The 23,600-nt window shown below is 48.8% G+C and overlaps 1 protein-coding gene across 1 annotated transcript in view; it reads right to left on the bottom strand.

The window, feature by feature from the left end:
- PFKFB3 (6-phosphofructo-2-kinase/fructose-2,6-biphosphatase 3) overlaps positions 1–14,958 on the bottom strand; it is a 101,235-nt gene extending 86,277 nt beyond the window's left edge. The window contains exon 1 of the mRNA XM_073328838.1: positions 14,703–14,958. Within this exon, the coding sequence (XP_073184939.1) occupies positions 14,703–14,718 (16 nt within the window). The 5' untranslated portion in view covers positions 14,719–14,958. The remainder of the gene's footprint in view (positions 1–14,702) is intronic.
- Between the last annotated feature and the right edge of the window lie 8,642 nt (positions 14,959–23,600).

Below are 23,600 nucleotides of genomic sequence, written 5' to 3' on the forward strand. Positions count from 1 at the left end.
AAGACACCCAGCAGCCACACTAAACAACAGCATCTTCCACCTGGCTCCTGCTTCCCCGCTGAAGTAAGGCAAGGAGTGGACTCTGGAGCCGACCTGGGTGTTAGAGTGTTGGAGTAAGAGGGGTGGGCCTGGAGACAAGAAAGACTGTCTAGGGATTAGGGCATTAGTCTAGCACTCAGGAGAATCCAGTTCAATTCCCTGCTCTGCCATAGTCTGTCTCTGTGACCTTGGGTAAATCGCTTGGGTTCTCTGTGCCTCAATTCCCCATCTGTGCAATAGGGATATCTTACAGGGGTATTGTGAAGCAATCAGTGTATTTATTCTCACAGTCTTTAGATACAACACGTGGGTGGCACGTGCAGAGGTACTGTACGTCTGCTACAAAATAACAGCAATCAGCAAGGTAAAGTAAGTCTGACGGGACAGCGACGTATTGACATGCAGTATCAAATCCCACTGTTTGTGCCCTGTCTGCACATGGGAGTGCATTCACCAAGTCTGGAATGTCTGCGGGATCTGTGGGAGACTGGATCAGAGGCATGACAGAACGATCCCATCAATCAGCGGCTCACTCCGTTCCTGTCAGCAGCAGGAAACCCAGCCAGCAAGAACCACCAACAGCAGCAGTGGGAAATAAACAGAGCAACAGCCAGCTGCACTTGTTGCTGACGGGTAGCAGGGAGGGAGAAGCTGCAGAAAACAAGATACAATTGTGAAGGTGAAAAGAGGGATTGAATGTTTACATGGATAGCCAGAATATCCAGCATTATAATAGCTACTGCTAACAAAAAGAGGGAGAGAAAACCTCATGCTTTCGGGTTTAAACCAAACTCTGTTAGAGATTAGGATGAGACCTTCATGGAGGGCAGATTATCCCACATGTGCCAACTGCGGGGTTGCTTGCACCTTCCTCTGAATCAGCTGGGGTTGGCCACTGTCAGAGACGCTGGACTAGATGGACCAAGGGTCTGACACAGCCTGGCAGTTCCTACCAATGGGTAAATTTCCACCCGTTGGCTTCAGAAGCAGCAGCTGGAGATTCAGGAGAAGAGTGGTAAATCCACAGAGGGACACAAAGGAAAGGAAGTCAACAGAGGGAGAGGGAATGGAAATGAACTGCCCAGAGAAAGAAGAAATCTAAAGGAGGCGGAGAGGTTGACAAAAGAAAGGAGGAGGAAAAGAACTCAAAGATGTGGCGAAGGGAGAAAGGGAAACCACAATTAGAGGGAGACAATCACTAGAAGGGGCTTCAATGCAGTTCCACGTGGAGAAACATCCATCCATCTCTCTGCCACACACACACACACCATTATCGGCCCCATTCTTGGCAGTCTCAGAGAAGTTTAGGATGGAATGGACCAAGGACAATGGGCCCCAATGGTCGGGCTTCAGGGAGTAGTGGGGGGAGTTTATATGCGCTGCCCCATCTGAGCATTAACAGAAGTTTCAGAGTCTAGGGTTTCACATCTAAATTCTCATTGGAAAAAACAAAGGAAAGTGAGAAAAGATGATAATTAAAAAAAACCCTTCAGGGTCAGAAAGGAGAAGAGGTTTATTGCTCCCAAGTGAGCAGCACTGGGAAGGCCAGAATAGCATTTGCATCTTCATGATCCATCTTAGACTCAGCACCACTGAAAAAAACCCAGCCCAACAGTTAAGATCCATCTCTTCAGTGCCAGTAATTTCTGAAATACAGACGCCAGACCTATCAGATTGCACAAACTGAACATAACAGGATAGACAGAGAAAAAAAGGCAGCAGAATTTAGTAACTGTGGTCTAGTGGTTAGAATAGGGGGCTGGGAGCCAGGAATTCCAGAGTCCTGATCCTGGATGTTACAGACTTCTGTGGCTTTGGATAAGTCACTTAAACTCTCTGTGCCTCAGTTTTCCCCCATCTGTAAACTCAAGCTAATAAGCCTTCCCTTCCTCACAGGGGATTTGTAGGACTAATTGAACTAATGTTTGTAAAAAATTTGAAGATAAGAAATGCAGAGTACTATTACATATTTAAAATTACTGTCCAGGGACTTAGCAACTCAAACATAATATCTATGAAATCCTCCAATGCTGATCTGCTAGACTGAGTGCCTAGCACTCCTAGGGGAAAAAAAAGGAAAAAGACAAAGGGGTGGGGGGGAACAAAAACTACTCACTGATTTGTGATAAGCCCACTGTCTAGTCAGCTAGTGCACATCCGACAGATGCCATAGGGTTAGAAATACCATAGATAAAATATGAGCTGTATTGTCTGTCTTTGTAGATCAGGGATCGGCAACCTTTGGCACGTCGCCCATCAGGGAAATCCGCTGGCGGGCCGAGACGTTTGTTTACCTGCAGCGTCTGCAGGTTTGGCCAGTTGAAGCTCCAGCTGGCCGTGGTTCACCGTTCCAGGCCAATGGGGGCTGCAGGAAGCGGCGACCAGCACATCCCTCAGCCCACGCCACTTCCCACAGCCCCCATTGGCCTGGAACAGCGAACCACTGCCAGTGAGAGCTGCGATCGGCTGAACCTGCGGATGCTGCAGGTAAGCAAACTGTCCCGGCCTGCCAGAGGATTTCCCTGATGGGCCGTGTGCCAAAGGTTGCCGCTCCCTGATGTAGATTATTCACTCCTTGGTGCAGTCACCAGCTTTCCTGTATATTCGGTACATAGGACACTCATGCCATAAATGAATAAGCTCACTGAGGCCTCAAGCAATTCAAATCATACCTCTTAGAGGTGCTGAATGGGATTTGACATCCCTGTAACTAGCTATCTGCTCAGAATCAAACATGTCCCCTACTCATCTTGGCCTGTCCTGAACTTCACACCCAATAGCTTTGCTGGAAAAACAAAGCCGGCTGTGACGAACCAGCAGGGACAACCCTGCAGATGTTACCAGTGTTTGTAGCACAAAGACTTGAGGTGCCCAGATTCTGTACCTTCAGTAATGTTCCCTCTTTGACAGCGCACACTAGAGTCACAGTCACCTTTACGGATTATTAGCAGTATGGCTATGGCAGCTAGACACTCCAACCAGGATTGGGCTCTCATTGTGCTAGGGGCTGTACACACACATTGTTAGGGAGTCCTGCCCTGGCGAGCTTCCAGTCTAGTCAGACAAGGCAAACAACCAAAGGGTGGGAGGAGAAAGTGAGGCCTGGAGAGGGGAAGGGACATGCCTAAGGTTACACGGCCACGAACAGAATCCAGGGTCTCTGGGTCCCAATCCAGTGCTCTACCCACTACACCACACTGCCTTTCTACTTAAACCACCCACAAGTGTCCCATGGCAGATAGCACACTCAGTGAGGCTAGCATGGGATTAGACAAGGGAACAAACTATTCTGAGAGGCGTTAGTGACTGAGATTCACTGGGGTGGGTCAAGCTCAGGGCTTTCAAGATGGCACTGTTTAAATGACAGAGATTAAACCAGAGGCTTTCTGACCTCCCTCTTGTGAGGCATGCTGAGGTTGCAAGGGGGAAGCCAGCAGAGGAGGCCCAGGAAAGGTGCTTGACCTCCGCAGCAGGCTGGCTCAGGGGAGGCCCTGGCTCAATGCAGGCTGCTGCATTCCTCACCACCACTGTTCCAGTCTGTGCTGCCCCCTAGTGACTGTTGCCAACAGCAGCTGAGGTCTGGCCTCCCTCCTTTGGGTGCTGCTGGGCCTGAATCCTAGAACTCCGGGGTTCCCCCAGACTCTCCAGCCCTCTTCCTGCTTTTGGTGAGACAGGGAGGAAGTAGCTCCCCGAGTCACCTTCTTCCTGTAGCTCACCTGAGCCAGGCAGGCCAGAGTTTTACCCCAGATATCTCAATGAAGCCCCATTGCAAAGTCCTTCCATAGAAGCACGAGAGACGTGAAAAATAAACCCCAAACGAGGGAGTCTAGAGGAGTAAAATGTGGCCAGTCTGAGACCCTCCAAAGCGTGAAGTGGAATTTGAATGCAAAGGGAGCATGCGTCACCCAACTGTCATACAGCAGGGGCCCCAGCGACATGATCAAGCGCTGACAGCTGCTATCTTTTAAATCCTCCCCCATACTCCCTCTGAAATCATGTGCTCCTTTTCTTTTATGCTAATCCACCTCTGGAGGCATGCTGCAGGTGAAGAGGCGTGGGAGCCTCTCCTTTGTCAGGCTCCTTTAAAGGCTGGCTGCATATCTGCATATCTACTCATGAGGCAAGGATGAATCAGAGCCCAAATGTTTACGTGACAACCATCTGCCTTTAGGGACTTGTGCCCGATTTCCAGCCCCACCTCTGCTGCAGCAGCGAATGCTCAGGGAGAAGCCTCTTATCTCTGGATCTGTGGTGTGGTTTGATATAGGTTAAGAAAAAGATATTTCAATAGATCCATCTTCCAAATTAATGAAGGCAAGTAAATCACCATCCAGCTATCAAGCCATAAAGCCTATGTCTACCCTGTAATCACAGGGTAATTGCAGCTCGGGTAGGCATCCCTCAGCTTGCTTTCACCTCACTGGCTCTGGTTCTGGAGCGGTGAAGCCATGACAGCATGCGCTTCAGCACGAGCTGTACAAACCGGCCCAGGACCCGGGATAATTACTCACAAGGCCAGCCCGAGCTCCCCCCTCACTGCTCCTCACCAGAGCTAGCTAGAATAAAGCTATCTGGGGGATAGTTGCTATTGAGCTGTAGCATGCCCTCCAAGTTTACTGGGGGGACTCTTTCAGACAGGCAGCTCACAACTGACAGGGCTCCCCCACAGGGGCCAGGCTAGGAAATAACAAACCTGTCTTATAAACAGCTCAGCTCAACTTTCCCCTCGGTGATTACCAGATTCCAAGACAGCACAAGGCACAGCTAAGAAACATAAGATTTTAATGGTCCATAAAGTTTGGCAGGGGCTAGGGAGGGCAGGGGCCGGCCTAGGACATAAAACTACTTTGGCCACACTTTACGGAAAAGGTTCATTTATGAATAGCTTCTAAAAGGTTAATTAATAGTTAGAAATATTATGTGTGTTATACGTGGTTATAAGAACAGCTGTGGAAGGTGCTACAGAAGATGGATAGAAGCAATCTATTGCTCTGTGGGAGTCTATTAAAACATCCTAATAATTCATTAATCCTTTACAGCCACCCTTGATATAAAGGGCAGCGGCTACTTTTAACTCTTTTTTTTTTAATGGACTTGCTTTCCATCTGATGGTGTCCCTATAGCTCATGGTGTCTCCCAATGACCTTTTAGGGGTACGTATACACACAGCAATTGCTTCAGCCGTTACTGAAATGCAGCCACGTCGGTGATGGAACACAGTCACTGTTTATCACACAGTAGCACCGCATGACTATCTGCAAGAGCCTGCTAATGGCCATTGGATGGTACTGCCTTTGGACAAGCGACCTAAAGGACCTGTGTTGTGCTACCAAGATCCTGAGTTATCCAGCCCCTTTCCCATGTTTCCTTAACATCTCATGGCTCATGACACTGATGAATGTAACCAGTGTAGGCTGAGTCCCCTCTTACTACAGCAAGGTGGGAAGCCTATGGAAGTTAGCAGCGCTCAGCACATCGGAGTCAGGCCCTGAATAGCTGGTGCCCTACCCCTACTCCAGAGCTGGTCCAACACAGGCTTAACCCCACAGCAGCCCTCTCACAGAAAGAGGCTGCAGAGGGCTATGTGTGTGCAGACCTTCCCAAGGAAGAGTTGAGGGAGAAGGCAGTGGATGGGAGGGAAAGGAATCCTCCTCTCTGGGCTGCCCACTTAATCTTGTTTCCACACTGGGAAAGATAAGGCCTCCCCTGAAAGGGGTGAGGGTAGGCAGGGTGTTACTCGCTACCTGTCACCAAGCAAACAGCTGCAAGGAAGTAACTGGCACAATCAGGAGGTGGGAAGAAAGGGGACTTTCTAGCCTGTGATCACTGAGTTCGGTGGATAATCTTTCAGGATACATATTTATTGAAGGCAAGATGATGCTGGGGGTGAAGCCCTAGGCCTGTGACTTAGGAGAGCTAGGATCTATGTCTGGCTTTGCCATGAGTTTCCTGCATCCTGTGGGATGCTGAGCATTCATCGCCCATCCCGCTCCTGGGAGGGTGCCACCCAGGGCACAGTCACATCCCAGGAGCCTGTTCTTATGGGACTCAGTTTCCTCATCTGGAAGTCATTGACCTCCCAGGGGTGTTAGGAGCTTAATTCATTAGCATTCGTACACCCATGTAAGCTCCCTCAATGGAAAATGCGACACCAGTGCAAAATATTTTTAAAAGCTGACATTCGAAGCACAGGATGATCTGGATATTTAAAACAATGGCATATGAGCCTACATCGGGTTGTGTCCCACAGAGCTTTACAACCAAACAAAACATCAAACTGGAATATAGCCAAAGACACATCTGACCATTGTACTAGTGAAGATCTAAAGAAGGGCAAATTCTACCCTCAGACTTTGTCACCCTGCTACAATGCACAATTTCCCAACAGGGGAGCTATAGCACAATTATGTCTCAGAACTTGGAGAGCACATGGCTTCGTGTGAGAGGACAGCGCAGGTGGAGGAAGGACCTGAGTGTTGCATTGGCTTGGCCCTGTCCCTTTATCAGCATTGCCAGCCTCAACACATTGGATCAAGACAGGATGTTTTCCCACAAAAACCTGCTCTGGGAATTTGGCGGGGGCGGGCAGTTCTCTGGCCCATGTTAGACAGGAGATCAGACTAGAAGACCACAATGGTTCCTTCTGGCCTTGGACTCTATGAAGAGATCAAAAGCCTTGAGTCAGGCCCTAAAAATCTTTTTTTTTTTTTTTTTTTTTTTTAAACAAAGCCAATAACATGTTTCTTTGGTCTGTCAGTTGATTTGGGCCTCTTGCCATGGTGTGTGTGTGAGAAAATTAGTGCCGCCCACTCTCCCAATTGTATGGGGTAAGGGGCTATTGGCCCCCATTGCAGGAGCTCTCACCCCAACATCTCTCCCTCCCCAGCTATTAATTCTGCCCCACCCGTTCAACCCCCCCACAGCCCCTACCTCCCCCAGTGTTGCCCCCCCCCCGCAATCCCCACCCCCACAGTTCATTCCCCCCTCTGCTCCTCCTGGGGCTGTTCACCCCACTCTCCAGGCCTGGGGGACTGCAGTGGGGCCCCCTCTTGCCCTTCCAGGCTGCGGGGCAGCTCCAAGGGCTCTTCACCCCCGCAACCCCTCCGGGGTGGGGGGAAAACAGAGGCACTGTCCTGTCCCCGTTGCTCACGGCTTCAGGTCGCCATGGGAGCGAGAGCCCTCTCTGCCAGCGGCAGCACTGATTGGTTGTTCTGCCCCAAGAGGTGGGCAAAGGGGGTGGGCAGCCAATCAGAGGGCTCTAATTCACTAGGGGGCTGGGGCGTCTCGTGTTCCAGGCCCATTGGCCACGCGGCTTCCCGTTCACCCACACAGGGTGACCAGACAGCAAATATGAAACATCGGGACAGGGGGTGGGGGGGTAATAGGAGCCTATATAAGAAAAAGGCCCAAAAATCGGGACATCTGGTCACCCTACACCCACAGCACCCCCCAATCCCACTGAGGACCGCCAGGGCTACACGTGCATTTCGGAGAGCAGAAATCGGGCGAACAAGCATTCGGCTCTCTGACCCCATGGGGCAAGACTTTCTAGCAACAGGAGCATTGTTGTAAAGGCAAATCCATCTTCCTGCCCTTCCCTGCAAACACCTTTAAATTGGGGCCTGAACCACCCCAGAAATCACGCCTGCAACATTACGCAAAATTCCCTAGACATTTTGGGAGGGTAACGGGGTAGGGGAGGGGAGAACCTCTAAGAGAACAAAGATTTGGTCCAATTTAGCAGAAGCAGCTTTTTGGGACATGCTTCCCTGAGGGCAACCCTCAGGTCGCAAAGCAGGGAGGGAGGGAGCAAGGGAAATCTGGGTTTGCAAAGTGGCTTATCTGCTGATTTTATTGAGCTCTAATAGTTCTGTGTGCCTCTATCTAGCATTTTCTTTTCTGCTCATCGCTGTAGTACCTGAGCACCGATTACACCTCCCGTGCAAAGATCTCAAAATGATTTGCAAACTAATGAATCAACCCTCACAGCACCCCCAGAAGGTAGATATTATCACCGGCATTTGACATGGGAAAACCGAGTCTGTGACTTTCAGTGGCCTCAGGGGAGTTAGGAACCCCTTGTCTTTCAGCGGGAGTTGGGTACGGCTTCTTCAGGCTCCTGAAAATACCAACCTAAGTGACTTATCCGAGGATACATATCAACTCATTAGTAGAGCTGGGAGGAGAACTCAAACCTCCTGATTCCCTGTCTTGTGCTTTAGCCATAGACAGTAAAGAAGTGCCACAGAAATTGAAACCATTCCATTTGTCTTCCTAAGGAAATACACTTTGCGGCTAGGTAAAAGCTCGCATGGCTGCCTGTGCGGAACTGCGATGACATACAGTGGTTGTTCAGTGTAGCACAGCATGCACTGACTTGTGGACATCCAGAAAATGTACAAGCAACAATGATATGGTATGTGCATTTAGCATCTTTCATCGGATGAGACAGACCCCAACATGCTTGAGCAGTAGCTAAACGCATCACCTTGCCCAGCACTAAAAAGGAGCCATCTCAACCGTGAAAACGTGGCACCGGTTTTGCACCTGCCTCATTACACAGGAGAGGGTCTAAAAAAAATAACTTCTCCAGTTTAAACTGCCAGGGGAATTGCCCTCGGCTTCAAGACCAGAAGGGATCATTACAATCATCTAGTCTGACCTTCTGCACAACACAGGCCAGAAAAATCTCACTCAGGGATTCCCTGCATCAAGCCCATAACTTCTCCGTTAGACACCCGGCCAATCTTGAAAGACCTCAATTGATGGACAAATCTCAGATCAGCTCAAATGAGTAATTAGGGACTCAGATGCTGTGGTGGTGAGCACAGCTAATATAATGCCTGAACAGAGGTGGGAAATAGCCTTAGTATCCTGGCTACTTTCTATCCCCACTCATTACTCTCTGGTTTTGTTTGCTTGTATTTTGTTTTCAACTGTTCAGATCTTTCCATCCCATGCACATGACGTTACTTCAGTAGCACAGCGTCCCCTAGTCCTGTGCTAGGGTGCTGGCTCTGAAGTAACTCAGAGAAGAGGTCCAAACAGCATATCATTTTTGGGAGTACTTTGGGTTTTCCTGGTAGACCTGAACATTCTTCAGGCACAACCACGCTTCAGCTGCCAGCCCAAAGCAAAGTGACGTTCTACTGAAAAACTTCAGCAGCTTCCACTCCACAGAGGCCACTAGAACGTTAACTCAGTAAGCGCATGGAGCTCAGGCCTGGATGGGCCAGATCGGTTCCAATTCAGTGTTTTTAAAGGGCCAGATCTGACCCGTCACCCACATGTAATTCTGGAGTAACTTCACTGAAGTCAGTCTGGACTTACTGAGATCAGGAGAAGTTTAGGGACAATTCTTAACATGGAAGTAGCTGGGGAACTCATTCACAGCCTATTCCTCTGGCAGCCAGAACATTTGCACACTGAAGCACCCGGTCAGCTCGCATTCTGGACTTTGACTGGTACAGGTCTCCTCCTGTAGGATATGATCCCACTCCTACTGAGTTCAACAGGAGACTTCCCATTGACCACAATGGGAATTGGCGAGGACTCTTAAAAAGAGTGCAGCCAGCAGGATCCCGCACAATGGCTCACCCAATACCCCTTCTGCTCGAGGCCAGAAGCTGAGAAGGGAGGCATAATCCCAATTATGACCTAAGGCTCATACTCCCCTAGCCTCAGATATGGGTGGAAGGAGGAAATTTCATAAGCTTCCAGGGCTGCCTCAAAAATCTCCAGATTTTCATGATGCCAAAGCTGTGGGTGCTGTAGGTATATCTGATCTCACACAGATATGGCACATAAGCGTGGACAGGTATCACCACCACAGATAGACAGGCTGGGGTGTGGAGAGGAGGAGGGAGGGACCACACCTGCCACAAAGAAGACAACTTGAACCTCACTACTGTCTAGGGGTGGGGTGTGTCTGGTGAGGGAAGGGGGAAATGACATTATTTTTGTACGCATTTTCTTGGATGCCAGTATCTTTCTCTGATGGCAAAAGGAAACCTGGGGGAAGACCACTGGCTGATCCATATCCCCCGCAGGCAGCCCTGCCAAGGTGCTCTCTGCACCCATTCTGAAAGCTACATTAGCATCTTGCCCAGAAAACCCATGTCTAAGAAGGCTGGGTGGGCACTCTGCTGTCAGGGGAAGATACTGCAGCCAGCTTCCCTGCCCTGTTGCTGAAGGAAGAAAGGGCTTATTGCTCTGCTCCAAGCTTGCCGGTATCACCATCTTCCTCTTGCTGGAACTTCCTTACCAGAGGAGACACGCATCCTGCATCCCGCAGTGACTAGTGCCTTCATAATGGAGGATTGTGCAATAACATGGCCACAGGGGAAACATCTTACTAACCTATGGCACTTAGTGGCTGGCTTATGTCCTGGCTCTTAAAAAGTTGATCTACCTTAGAGATACACTCCCGGCAGTTAGGCGGCCATGTTACAAAGCTCTAGCCCTCATCTTAAGAGAGCAGTTGTGACTTTCCTCCTATCTCCCTCCGCAACAAAAAGAAACAAAGGCAGGAAGGCTCCTACTGGGCCCTAAACATCGCAGAGATGATCACGGAGCCCTGTGCCACTGATCATCATTATCCTGCAAAACCAGAACATAATCCCCCGCTTCCCGCAGGAGACAGTGTTGATATTCCACTGCAGTGACACACAAGCTTAGCTTGGCACATAACATTTGCAAAAAGTCCAGTTAAACCCAGTCAAGGTTAGAGATGAAAAGTCATCTCTTTTTAACTGTACCCCAGCAAAGCTCTGCAATTTCATCAGGTGATGGAGGGCACGGACCAGCTTTCAGTACCCAGCCCGGGCCGGGGAAGCTAATGATCCAACCAGTGGACCAAATTCGGTAATGAATCCTGGTCACGTGTCACCTGAGGCTCATACTAAGTGTCAGGAGTTGACACTTATGTTGCACGTATGCTAAGAGGAAGCAGGGGTTGGTTGGGAGGAGTTTGGGTTGTTTTTCTGCAGTGACGCAACCAACCTGCAGCAGTTTCTCCCTCACAGGGTTGGCTTTGTCAAGGACTGTGCGTGCCAGGCTTAAATATGTATGTGGAAGTAGGGTTTTTATAAAACACAATCAAGGTTCTACCAATGTGATATATGCCATCATGTGCCAGCAATGCCCCTCTGCCATGTACATTGGCCAAACCAGACAGTCTGTACGTAAAAGAATAAATGGACATAAATCAGATGTCAAGAATTATAACATTCAAAAACTGGGGGGAGAACACTTCAATCTCTCTGGCCACTCAGTAAAAGATTTAAGGGTGGCAATTTTGCAACAGAAAAGCTTCAAAAACAGACTCCAATGAGAAACTGCTGAGCTTGAATTAATATGCAAACTAGATACCATTAACTTGGGTTTGAATAGAGACTGGGAGTGGCTGGGTCATTACACATATTGAATCTATTTCCCCATGTTAAATATCCTCACACCTTCTTGTCAACTGTCTAAATGGGCCATCTTGGATTATCACTACAAAAGGTTTTTTTTTCCTCCAGCTGATAATAGCTCATCTTAATTAATTAGCCTCTTACAGTTTGTATGGCAACTTCCACTTTCTCTGTATGTGTATATATATCTATCCCTTCTATACTATATGTTCCATTCTATGCATCCGATGAAGTGGGCTGTAGCCCACGAAAGCTTATGGTCTAATAAATTTGTTAGTCTCTAAGGTACCACAAGTACTCCTGTTATTTTTGCAGATACAGAGGAACACAGCTGCTACTGTGAAATCAAGGTTTGTATTCTTTCACAGTTCCAGTGCAGGAGATTGCAAGACTGGCTGATCCTTGGGCCAAGGTCCCTTTGTACAGCAGCCTCTCTCTGATCAAAGGCCCCCCCCACCAGTAGCGGGCCAGCAACCTGATTGTCATAAGAGTTCAGCCCCCATTTAGACACCTGAACAAAAAACCCAGATTAACACAAGTGCTCAAGCCTCATCATTCTCCTTGGGAGCCGCTGGGTGCTGAGCACTTTTGAAAGTCCGGCCTCCATTCTCTGACCCGTTGGTCTTTCTTCCCCGCAGGCTCATGTGTTTCTCAGTCTGTTACAAACGGTTCTGTCCTTCACCTGACAATACATATACAAATCTGAAATTGGCTGTCCAATCCAACCGCAAAGATGTAAATCGGCACATGCTGCTCCGAGTCTCAGAAAGGAACAGAAGTACACTCCTAGGCTGGGATCACGCTCTGTATTAACATGCCTGCAAGCAAGCCTGTACACACCCTGATCACCTTGACACTTAGAACCAGTTCTCTTCTCCCCACATTTCCCTTTCCCTCTGGGTCACCCCCATCTTTCCTCAGGCCTCTCCTGGTCTTCCCCACACAAGTTCGGTATCAGTATTTTACTGCAGTTTTCCAGGCCTCTCCTCTGCAGTTGTCCTACCCTGTCTCACTCTTATCACACTGGGTCATCATCTCTGTTCAATGCGCCTCCTGTCAAACAGCCCAGCTGTGCTGATCTGGTGGAGTGAGAAAGAGAGAGCTGCTTAAAAGGTTGGGGAGGAGAGAGCTCACAGCAGGATAGGATGGAGGCTCATAAACTTTAAATCCTATGCCCCAGCCCTGCTGCCCCCCAACCCACACACACACACACACACACACACCATCCAGCCTGAAACTCCCCTTTCTCAATTTCATCCCTTAATTCCTCTTTACACCACCTTAACCAGTCCCTTCTCTGAGCAGCGCTGTAGGGTTAGATACTACACTTGCTTGAAGGGACTATTTCCCCCGGGGCTATCACTCAACCAAACTTTATGTATTCAACTCAGCCTTTCCTGATCAGTCGTCCCCTCAATCATTTTGGGTGAACTCTGCCTGCAGATCTAACTGTCATGCTGTTTTGGCATCAGGGACACCAGAATAGAGCCCTCTCCTCCCAGAGAAGCTTATGTCACAAGTGTTTTGATGTACTAATCCTTTGAATAAGTATGTACATTATTCATACCTGCAGTCCAATCCCACTTTCTTGAGACAGCGAGTCCAGTTCTCCTCTCACACCACTCACTTCATTGGCGTTACTCCTGACACACACCAGGTTAAATGAAAGGAGAACGTGGCCCTTCATTTTTAAAAGGCGACCAGCGACTGGAAAGATTAAGCCTTTGGGGGTTATATGCTACACTGCGTCTGCTCAGAGAGGAGCAGTACAATGTTCATTTGAAATGTACTGGGGTTTTCTTCCTTTTGGTTTCCCACAGATGTCCTGCCCGATTCCCATTCTGCATCCCGGCACGCACCATGCTAGGATGTCACCGCTGTCACAGAACTTGCTGGCACACAGAGCTAACATGGGTGTACATGGGAAGGGAATTACTAACAATACCACCTAGCTTTTATATAACCCTCTTCATTGCGAGATCTTAAAGCACTTTGCAGAGGACCTCAGTAGTCACTATTCCTGTTTTATGATGGGGAAACTGAGGAACAGGGCTGTGAAGTGACTTGCCCAAGGTCGCTCAGCAGGCCACTGGCAGAGCCCGAAATTGAGTGCAGGTCTCCAGCGTCACAGTAAAGCTTCTCTTAAAGTAAAGGCACTGCATCGCAGCAGCCCCAGGAGGATGAGAATCTACTCCCTCTGCAGCACTCACCACTCCTACACTTATCTATGAGTGGCTCACAAGACAGCTAGTAGGTGCCTTTGTCCCCTGTAAGCTGTGTCCGTTCCCCATAGCACTTTAACCCCATGCTGGCCTGCAGAGCTTTGGGACAAGCAGACGGGACTGACTTCAGTCAATCACTGAAGTGGAACCTCACAGAAATGGGGATGGATTCAACCCTGTAATAAATCCACAACCACCTAGGAATTCCAGACTGCCACATTATGACAATTTCACTGTGGTTTCTGGGATAGAACTCAGCTCCTCCGGCTCCAGAAGCCCAGTCCCCTGCTAGAAGAGAATCTCTGTTAGCAGTCTAGGTCCTATGACACACAGTTGAGCAGTTCTGATTCTCTCCAGCAGAGAGCAAGGACAACACACACTAGCCAGGTCCTCTCAGCCTAAGTGGCCAAAGTCCATCCCACAACAAGGCAGGACTGATCCCTACTGTATGTTTTTCCATTGCTTTGTCCATTTTCAAACGACTGGCTCCCCCATTTCAGTGAGAGATGTACTTGAACTGTACGACAGCGGTTCGGTTAATCAAGGCGACCAATGCAGTAAAAAAAAGAGAGAGAGAGAGAGCGCCTTTCAAATAGGAAATACATATATCCCAGGTGCTTGTTCTAAGTCAATTAAACCTTGATCGGTTGATGTACCTATTATTAGCTGAAAGGGTGTGTGTGACTAACTCACACACTGTACCCACACGCAGCATAGCCCAGGGCAAGGCGGACAGTCAAATCCCAGCCCAAGCAAACAGGAAGCCAACCAGCTTTTCAAACCACCCCCTAAGCACAGCGCGGAAACCACCAGCAGCAGCCCGGCCCTGGCCCCCCCAGATCAGCGGCGCCCAGTGTTCCCGCAGCCCCGGCCTTGAGCTGGAGGGGGGGGGTGCACCCCAAATCCCACCGTCCTCCTCTTTGCCATTCAACCCTCCTGCAGTCCCCGAGCCCGCTGCAGGGCCACGCCTCGCCTGCCGACCCGGGGGGGCAGGGGCAGGGGCATGTGCCCGCAGGGGCGCCCTTACCTTTTCGGAAGGGCATGATGAGCCGCGCGGCAGCAGGGATCGCTCGGAGCCGGACGCCTGGGTTCCGCAGCCTCCCCCTGCCGGCGAGGCTTGTCCGTCCGTCCGTCTGTCTGTCTCTCAGAGGGAAACTGACATACTTGGTCAAGTCCCGGCTGCAAGCGGCGTCACCGGAGCGCGGCAGGAGGCAGAGGAGGAAGTTAAGCCCTTTAACCCGTCTCTCCCCGCAGCCGCCGGCAGAGCTGGCAGCCGCATGGGGCAGGGGTGCTCGGTCTGCAGAGATCGGGAGGGCAGGGAGTCGGGTGACCAGGCAGCAAATGTGAAAACTCAGGAGGGGGGGGGTAATTGTGTGGCCCCCCCTGCCCACAAAAGAGCGCTACAGAGGCAAATGCAGTGGGTTGGTGCCCAGCTAAGCATTGTTAGAAAATAAGAAAAAGACCCCAAAATCGGGACGGTCCCTATAAAATCGGGACATCGAGCCGGGAGGGATGTTGGCGGGTGCTGAACTATCTGCAGCCGGGAGGACAATTGCCTGGGGTGCAGGGCGGGCATCTTTCCAAGGCGTGGCTGGGACAGGCGACCTTTACAGCGAAGCAGGCCGGGGAGCAGAAACTGCCCATGCACCGAGGCTGTGGAGAGGGGACTCCAGTCTCCTCCTTATTTAATATTTGCCTGGCTTCAGCCCCGAGGCAGAGGTGGCTTCAGATTTATGTATTTACCCTGGGCACAGAGAACAGTTGGGCCCCCTGCTTCCCCGGGGCCCAAGAACTGGGGAAGTCCTCGGGAGCCATGCACCTGCTTCCCCGGGGCCCAAGAACTGGGGAAGTCCTCGGGAGCCATGCACCTGCTTCCCCGGGGCCCAAGAACTGGGGAAGTCCTCGGGAGCCATGCACCCCCCCCCCCACACACACACACACTCTCTCTCTCATTTTTAAAGGAGGGCCAGGCCTGGCGCTCACTTTTGAACCTGGGCGGCGTAGCCTTAGGCAAGCGCAAAGCCCCTGCTAGCAGCACCAGCCTCTTTCCAGTGGGGGGGTTGAGGTGGGCCTGAGCCCCTCACCACAGGGCCCCACAACCTGCTTCTCCTCGACCTCCTCCCTCCCAAGGCCCCACCCGCAGGCCAGGCCGGAAGCTGGAGCCAGGCCCTAGTAAGAGCCAGCCAGCCTGGCCCCTGGGAGGAGCTCTGGACACTCCAGCTGCCCTGGACAATGTACCCTGGGGGGAGGGGACATGGTCCAAGGGCTGCTCTTGGGCCCCCCAGGCCGGTGAAGGGTCCAAGGCTCCCCACAGTGGCCTGAGCTCCCTGGCCTGGCTCTGGCTTCCAGCCTGTCCAGGGGGTGGGGCATTACGAGGAAGAGGAGGAGCAAGGCGCAGGGCCACACTTCCCCTGCTGGTGCCTCCCCCCACTTCTACACATCTTCCAGTGCTCCTGCAGGGCCTCCAGATTGGCTGGGGCCCCTGGCCAGTGCATTACTCAGCCTAGGAGTACCTAGGAGCCCCAGCCATGGATCTAGGGTTGCCATTGTCCTGGAGCCTCCAGGATTAATCTTTAATTAAGGATTATGGCATGTGATGAAACCTCCAGGAACACTTCCAACCAAAACTGGCAACCCTATGTGGATCAGGGCCCCCTCCTGCTAAGTGCTGTAGGAACACAAAGATGGCCCCTACCCACAAAAGAGTGATACAGAGGCAAATGCAGTGGGTTGGTGCCCAGTCTATGAATTGCAGGTGCACTGGCCAAGGGGAGCTGTAAAAATAAAGAATTCCTCTCACTGTGTGTGCAGCTTGCAACCTCCAGCTCCACCCCACCTCTCATTGCATTTGCAACTGCTGTTGTGCAATCATCGCTAACTTCACCCACTCCCCTTTCTGGAACTCAAGGTAAATGCGTAGGCCTTCCACTCCATCGCAATGAGTTGCGTATACAGTGGGGAGGAAGGAGAGGAGTTCTATTTCCTATGCCATAGATGTGTAAATGCAATGGATGTGGGAACACGGATTATTATAATGACTGATTACAGTGCATTAATATGCAACAGGAGGGTGATCTTTACAAGGACATAGGACTAGCCTATACACTGAATACCACAAAAGGTGAATCAACACGAATTTAGTTATTTCGGTGCATGTTTGTGTGCACAGCCCATAGTTTCAAATGCAATGCAGTTGATAGGTATTTCTCTCCAGGATTAATGTAAAATCTATTGTTTACATTTGAACAGGATGGGGAAATTGGAATAGGATATCAGGCAGCTGCAAGAGGCGAGCCACCTACCCTTGGATATTCACCGTGGTTACTCATTGCCCTCTCTAACAGACCTCGTTCAAGAGAAACTTCTTATGCTAAACAGAGCTGTATCCAATATATTTTTCTTCCAACAAAACAATAAGAAGCTGGCTGGCCTGTTGTATGTTGCCATACCCCTATACTGAATAGAGTCAGGACTGCTCGATGGAGTCATAGGCCATATACAAACTGTTAAATGTTGATTCCCCTTAGTACAGCAGGATCTGAAATCTACCACTGCCGTCGCTGTGAAACCCTGCATGCCATTCTATGTAGCACAGCAATGCCCAGGCACTGCCCGTGGTCATGAATTTATTAGAGTCACAGCACTCTTATTGTGACTTTCGTCCGGGGCTCTCACCACATTTTGTGGGCAATTACGCAGGCAACTGCTGCTGCTTACGATAGTCATAACCGTCTCACTTTGCCCTGTGCTTCCTCAATCTCTTTTATTGTTCTGTAGGGCAAAGACTATCTTTCTGTGTCCTGCCTAGCACAATGGGACCCTGATCCAGAGCCTCTAGGCACCCCCACAATACAAGTCATTAGTGAATCCTCACAACTCCTCACATGAGGCAGGTAAATATTAGACAGCTAAATACAGAAAGAGCGGTATTAAAGACAGTGCTAAGGCACCGGGGTACATTGATGGATGCTATGCAAATACCTGTGTGCAATAATAATTACAAAGGAGGGGACAGCCAGAGCATAGGTACAAGGGTTTCAGTAGCTTTGCTTTCTTCCTACTTCAATCTTTGTCAATGTAGAATAAAAATGTACATTGAGCATAAGTGTTCTACTGTGTGTTTAAAATCACATTACCTACTACTTAGGCCTGGTCTACACTAGCGCTCTATGTCGATGTAAGTTATGCAACTTAAGTCAACGTAGCTTAATCAACTTAAAGCGGTGTCTACTCCATGCTATGTCAATGGGAGATGCTCTCCAGTCGACATAATTTATCCCCCTTAACAAGAGGTGGAAGTTAAGTCGACAGGAGAGCGCTGGCCTGTCGACTTACCACATCTTCACTAGTTAAATCGTTAAATCGATGCTACTGCATCAATCGCAGCAGTGCCGATTTAGCCTGTAGTGTAGACAAGGCCATAGGTTGTAAACCCTTTGGGGCATGGTCCTTCTTTTTGTTCTGTATTTATGCAGTGCCTGAGATGATGGGGTCTTTGTCCATGACTGAGACTCCTAGGCCTTATGATCATTTACATCAGTGGTTTTCAAACCATGGGTTGCAACCCAGAACTGGGTCACGCAGGCTGCAGTCGGCACGGCCGACCAGGCCATTAAAAGTCCCGTTGGTGGTGCTGCCCGGCTAAGGCAGGCTAGTCCCCACCTGTTCTGACACCGCGCTGCGCCCCAGAAGCGGCCAGCAGGTCCAGCTCCTAGGTGGTGGGGGCCACGGGCTCCATGTGCTGCCCCCCGCCCCCGAGCACTGGCTCCGCAATCCCATTGGCCAGGAACAATGGGGGGGGGCAGTGCCAGCAGGCAAGAGCCACATGGAGCTGCTTGCGTACCTCCACCTAGGAGCCAGACCTGCTGCTGGCCGCTTCCAGGGTGCAGTGCGGTCCGCGATAGGCAGGAAGCCTGCCTCTGCACCCAACTGCACCACTGACCAGGAGCTGCCAGAGGTAAGCCCACACACCAATCCCCTGCCCCATCCCTGAGCCCCCCCCCACAAACCCAGAGCCCCTTCCTGCACCCCAAACCCCTCATCCCCAGCCCTACCCCAGAGCCTGCATCCGCACCCCAGGCCCTGACCCCCTCTCGCACCCCAGCCCTATGCCCCAGCCCAGAGCCCCCTCCCACACTCTGAACCCCTCATTCTTGGCCCCACCCCACAGCCCAAACCTCTGCCCCAGCCCTGAGCCCCTTCCACACCCCAAAGCCCTCATCCTAAACTCCACTGGGTCATGGGCATCAACAATTTTCTTCAACTGGATTGCCAGAAAAAAAGTTTGAAAACCACTAATATACATAACACACAGTAAGAGCCAGTAACTCCAGATTCTAATCCTGACTCGCTGTGGGGCACTGCAGCAAATGGGGCTCAGCACAGATGCCAGGGTGGTGCTCATTACAAGCTCAGGGCCCAAGTCAGTAATGAGCCAATAACTGAGCATGGTGCTAGGAAGCAGTATGTTGTTACAAGCGTCACGGCAGTTTTGGAGAGGGTGTGTCAACCCCAGTGCTCAAATTCCCTATCTGAATGCTTAAATCCTGCCTACATTTCCTCTGTGGGTTCAGTTGGTCACATGCTGCTTAACTTCCGGCCCTGAACCTTGCAACATTTCTGCATGCTGTGAAGACAGCAACCCAACCCCAACTCAAAGAGAAAGAGTTGCAAAGCATTTGGGGATGCTTTGGGATGAAGATTATTTATTTGACCTAGACGAGGATTTTCCCTGAGCTAGGAGCCTGAGTCCACTTTCTCCATAACTGGACACAGAGGGGAAAGGATGTTATTCATGGCTCTAAACCTCATCTCTATTTAAATTCCCTGTATCAGGGATTTTCATCATACATTGAAATGTTAGCAGTAGTTTTATTGTTCTCATTCTCCCTCCCCAACATCTTCACGTGTGTTTAATTCACTCTGGGCCAGATTCTGAGTAGCACCTTATTTTACAATTAGCCCAGTTTACATCAGGGAGGCTACTCATGAAATAAGGTGCTACTCAGTGGGATGAAGGGTATCTAAATCCAGCTCTCTGTGTGTACATCAAAACAGGTGCATGCACCAGGAAGGGTAAACATGAGCAATTAATTTCTCACAGCATATTCTCATCATAGGCCAACAGAACGTAATAGGGACATGTAAAGAGAAACTGTTACCCATGGACCTCTCCAGGCCAACTGGCAAGGGGGATACAAGAATACCCTGATTCAGGTATGTACATTCTGGTTCTCCAAAGAGCTTCATGTGAGGTCTTAAATGAAAGCCAGGGTCACACTGGTCATTAATATCATTGTGAAATGTACGTACAGGTAATAGATAAGGAGTTATTTATCTATACTGAAAATACTTTCTTCGATTCGCTATCACAGCGGAGGTGGAGAATCATAGAAGTGTAGGATTGGAAGGGACCTCAATAGGTCATCTAGTCCAGTCCCTTGCACTGAAGTGGGAATAAGTATTATCTAGAACACCTCTGAGAGATGTTTGTCTAGTCTGTTCTTAAAAACCTCCAATGATGGTGATTCCACAACCTTCCTAGGCAATTTCTTTAACTGCTTAATTACCCTGACAGGAAGTTTTTCCTAGTAGCTCACGAAAGCTCATGCTCAAATAAATTGGTTAGTCTCTAAGGTGCCACAAGTACTCCTTTTCTTTTTGCGAATACAGACTAACACGGCTGTTACTCTGAAACCTATTTTCTTAGCTAAATCTCCCTTGCTGCAACTTAAGCCCATTACTTCTTGTCCTATCCTCAGTGGATAAGGAAAACACCTTCTCTTTTTAACAACTTTTTATGTACTTGAAGACTTATGTCCCACCTCAGTCTTCTCTTCTCCAGACTAAACAAACCCAATTTTTTCAATATTTCCTCACAGGTCATATTTTCTAGACCTTCGATCATTTTTGTTGCTCTCCTCTGAACCTTCTCCAAGTCTTTCCTGAAGTATGCTGCCCAGAACTGACCACAATACTCCAGTTGAGGCCTTCTTAGTGTTGAAGAGAGTGGAAGAATTATTTCTTGTGCCTTACTTACAACACTCTAATATATCCCAGAATGATGTTTGGCTTTTTTGGAACGCTATTGCAGTGTTGATGTATTTAGTTTGTGATCCACTATAATCCCTAGACCCTTTTCTGCAGCACTCCTTTCTAGGCAGTAATTTCATTTCTCATTTTGTATTTGTGCAATTCATTATTCCTTCCTAAGTGGAGTACTTTGCATTTGTCCTTATTGAATTTCATTCTATTTATTTCAGACCATTTCTCCTGTTTTTTTCAAGATCATTTTGAATTCCAATTCTTTCCTCCAAAATGCTTGCAACCCCTCCCAGTTTGCTGTCTTCTGGAAATTTTATAATTGTACTCTCTGTGATGCCACCAAACAAGTGCCAGCTCAAGCCGAAGTCCCCATGTGTCAACTGAACACTGACAAATATGTAGCTGGAATCAGTCTGGTTTACCTGTGTGTTAGTATTGTTACAACGGTATTAGAATTCTAAGAATGTGTTTAGACTTGATTGAATGCTTGTGAGTTGCTGGATGCATTAATCTCACTTGTAACATCTGTATCCCTTATTCAAGGTAATGTTTGAGTGGTTGTATTTGAGCCTCAGGGGCTGTGTAAATCACTAGACAGGAGAGTGGCACTAACCAACATGAAGTGCTGATCTCCAGCAGAAGGTATTACATCTTGTCTGACAGGAAAGGTCCATTGACACCCACTGGACTATTGTGGGATGTTAAAGAGGACAAACAAACAATGTTGGTTGTTCTGCCCTCCTGTTGGATCATATTAAAGAAGTTCTGTATTAAAATCACAAATGAGTTTGATTCCCCATAATTAGTAATACCCTGGAATTTAAACTAAGAGGTCTCTTGTTTTTTGGTCTCTTGTGTTTACTATTTCTCTCCCTCTCTGTGTGAAACTTGCAAGCTGCTAATTGTGTTAGTACATCCTAAGACAGAGTCTGTTCTCAAAGCAATACTTTGAAACAACAACAACTACTCACACAGAGAGAGACTCAAAGCGATACTTTGTAACAACAGAAATAGCACACAGAGACTCCCCGCCCTTTTGTTGTATTTATCTCGCTTTGTTAACAATTGTGATTAAAATAGAGATAGAGGATGTATGTGGATGGATGCTTGGTATGGATAATAACTGAATGATCAGGGAGGTGCCAGCCTAAGAAACCAGTGTCCATCGGCCAAAGAAGGCGTCAAGTGGAGACAACCAGAGGACCCCCGGAGGGCAGACTGGAATCCACCCAACAGCCTCAAGGATGGGAGAACCGAAGAACAACATGGAGCCGTCAGGAATGTGCCATCTGCTGATTGATTCAGCAACAGCATGATGAAGCAATTCCCATAAACTGGCATAAGAAGAAATTCCTATAAAAATGGACTCTAGAAACTAAGAACTTTGGGGTCTGATTCTGCAAACCAACTTCCAGGAGCGTCAGACGTGCATCTGACAAGGCCCTGCTCCCTCCTTATGTCCAGGCCACCTGGCCAGTGGCTTGGCATGAGCAACTCTAAGGCTGGTAACTATGATAACAACCTTGCAGAACCTGTGTCTGTGTGTATGAATGAATGTGTGAATAAATATGAAATTGAATGGAATGTTATAGCTATACCCAACTGCTTACTATGATTCTTTCTGTATTCACAATAAATGTGGCATTTTGCCTTATTCCCTTTAATAAGATCCTGCTGGTTTTTATTTATTGGTATAACACTCCGCCCCATAAAGACAAGTCATGCAAAGTGGATTCCTCCCATCAGCTGAGTTTGCAGCTCAGAGCACATGGCCTTATTGGGATCCAGGAAGTGGATGGGCAAAGCCCGCCCACTGCTAAAGGACCCCCCCCCCAGCCTAAGGGGGGGTCCACAGGACCTGGAAAACCAAATAATTACGGGGGACAACTAATGAACAACAGGGGCAGGAGTGTGGTCAAAGGGTCAAACGAAGGGAACCAGATGGGGACACTGAGCAGAGGACCCCAGACAGTGCCCACTGCTCTTCAAAGGTGTCAAGGGAGTCAGTTGGTGCCGCCCGGAGGAATTCTGCCCGGAGGCGTGAATGGACAGAGGATCGGAAATAGACCCCACATGGCAGGAGCGGGATAAAAACCCCAAATGGAAGAAACAGGATCTTTATGCTGCTTGCACTCTGGGGAAGGGAGCAAAGTTTACTAGGCATAAGCATGAGATTCCCAGCTGCAAAGGCCATATGAACTTTTTATTATAAAAGTTTCTGTTTTCTTTTGAAAACTAAGATTATATCTCATTTGTGTGTATATGTTTACTTGCTTTAACTCAGTAAATAACTCATTTCCTTTTCCTATTTAATAAATCTTTAGATAGTTTATTGTTGGCTTGGCTACAAGCATTGTCTTTGTGGGAGATCTAAGGTGCAATTGTAAATCAAAGTTTGAAACTCACTTCCCTCCTTAGCCCATGAGAGCCCAGATTTGTTACTCTTCCAGGCAGACCGTAAAACCCGCCTTTCCCCCAGGCATTGAGCAGGTTGATGTGCTGGAGCAGAGAGTCATTACATTCTGATCACTTAGGGGGCTTGGGGAATAGACACATCTTCATTTTTTATATATTGAATACATTTGTTTTAATCCATGGACAGTACCTAGGGTGTAAACTGGGTACTATAAAGTTTAAACAGGTAAATAAAGGAGTTGGGTAGAGCTGACCCATAGCTTTGGATTTCTTGATCATTGTACTTTGAAAATCTCACCCACACTGTTGCAGGGTCCCATCTGTTTGCATCAGATTTAAAAAAAAAAAAAAGGAAGGAAGCTATTCTAATAGATACTAAAATGTCAGTTGAACTAAACTAAATGCAGTTCAGAGGCAGAAAGCTAGAAAGATTTTTGCTCTTACCTGTCCATGCAATGCCAGAGCA

This window comes from Lepidochelys kempii, chromosome 1, assembly GCF_965140265.1.
Source record: "Lepidochelys kempii isolate rLepKem1 chromosome 1, rLepKem1.hap2, whole genome shotgun sequence".
Classification (NCBI taxonomy): Eukaryota; Metazoa; Chordata; order Testudines; family Cheloniidae; genus Lepidochelys; species Lepidochelys kempii.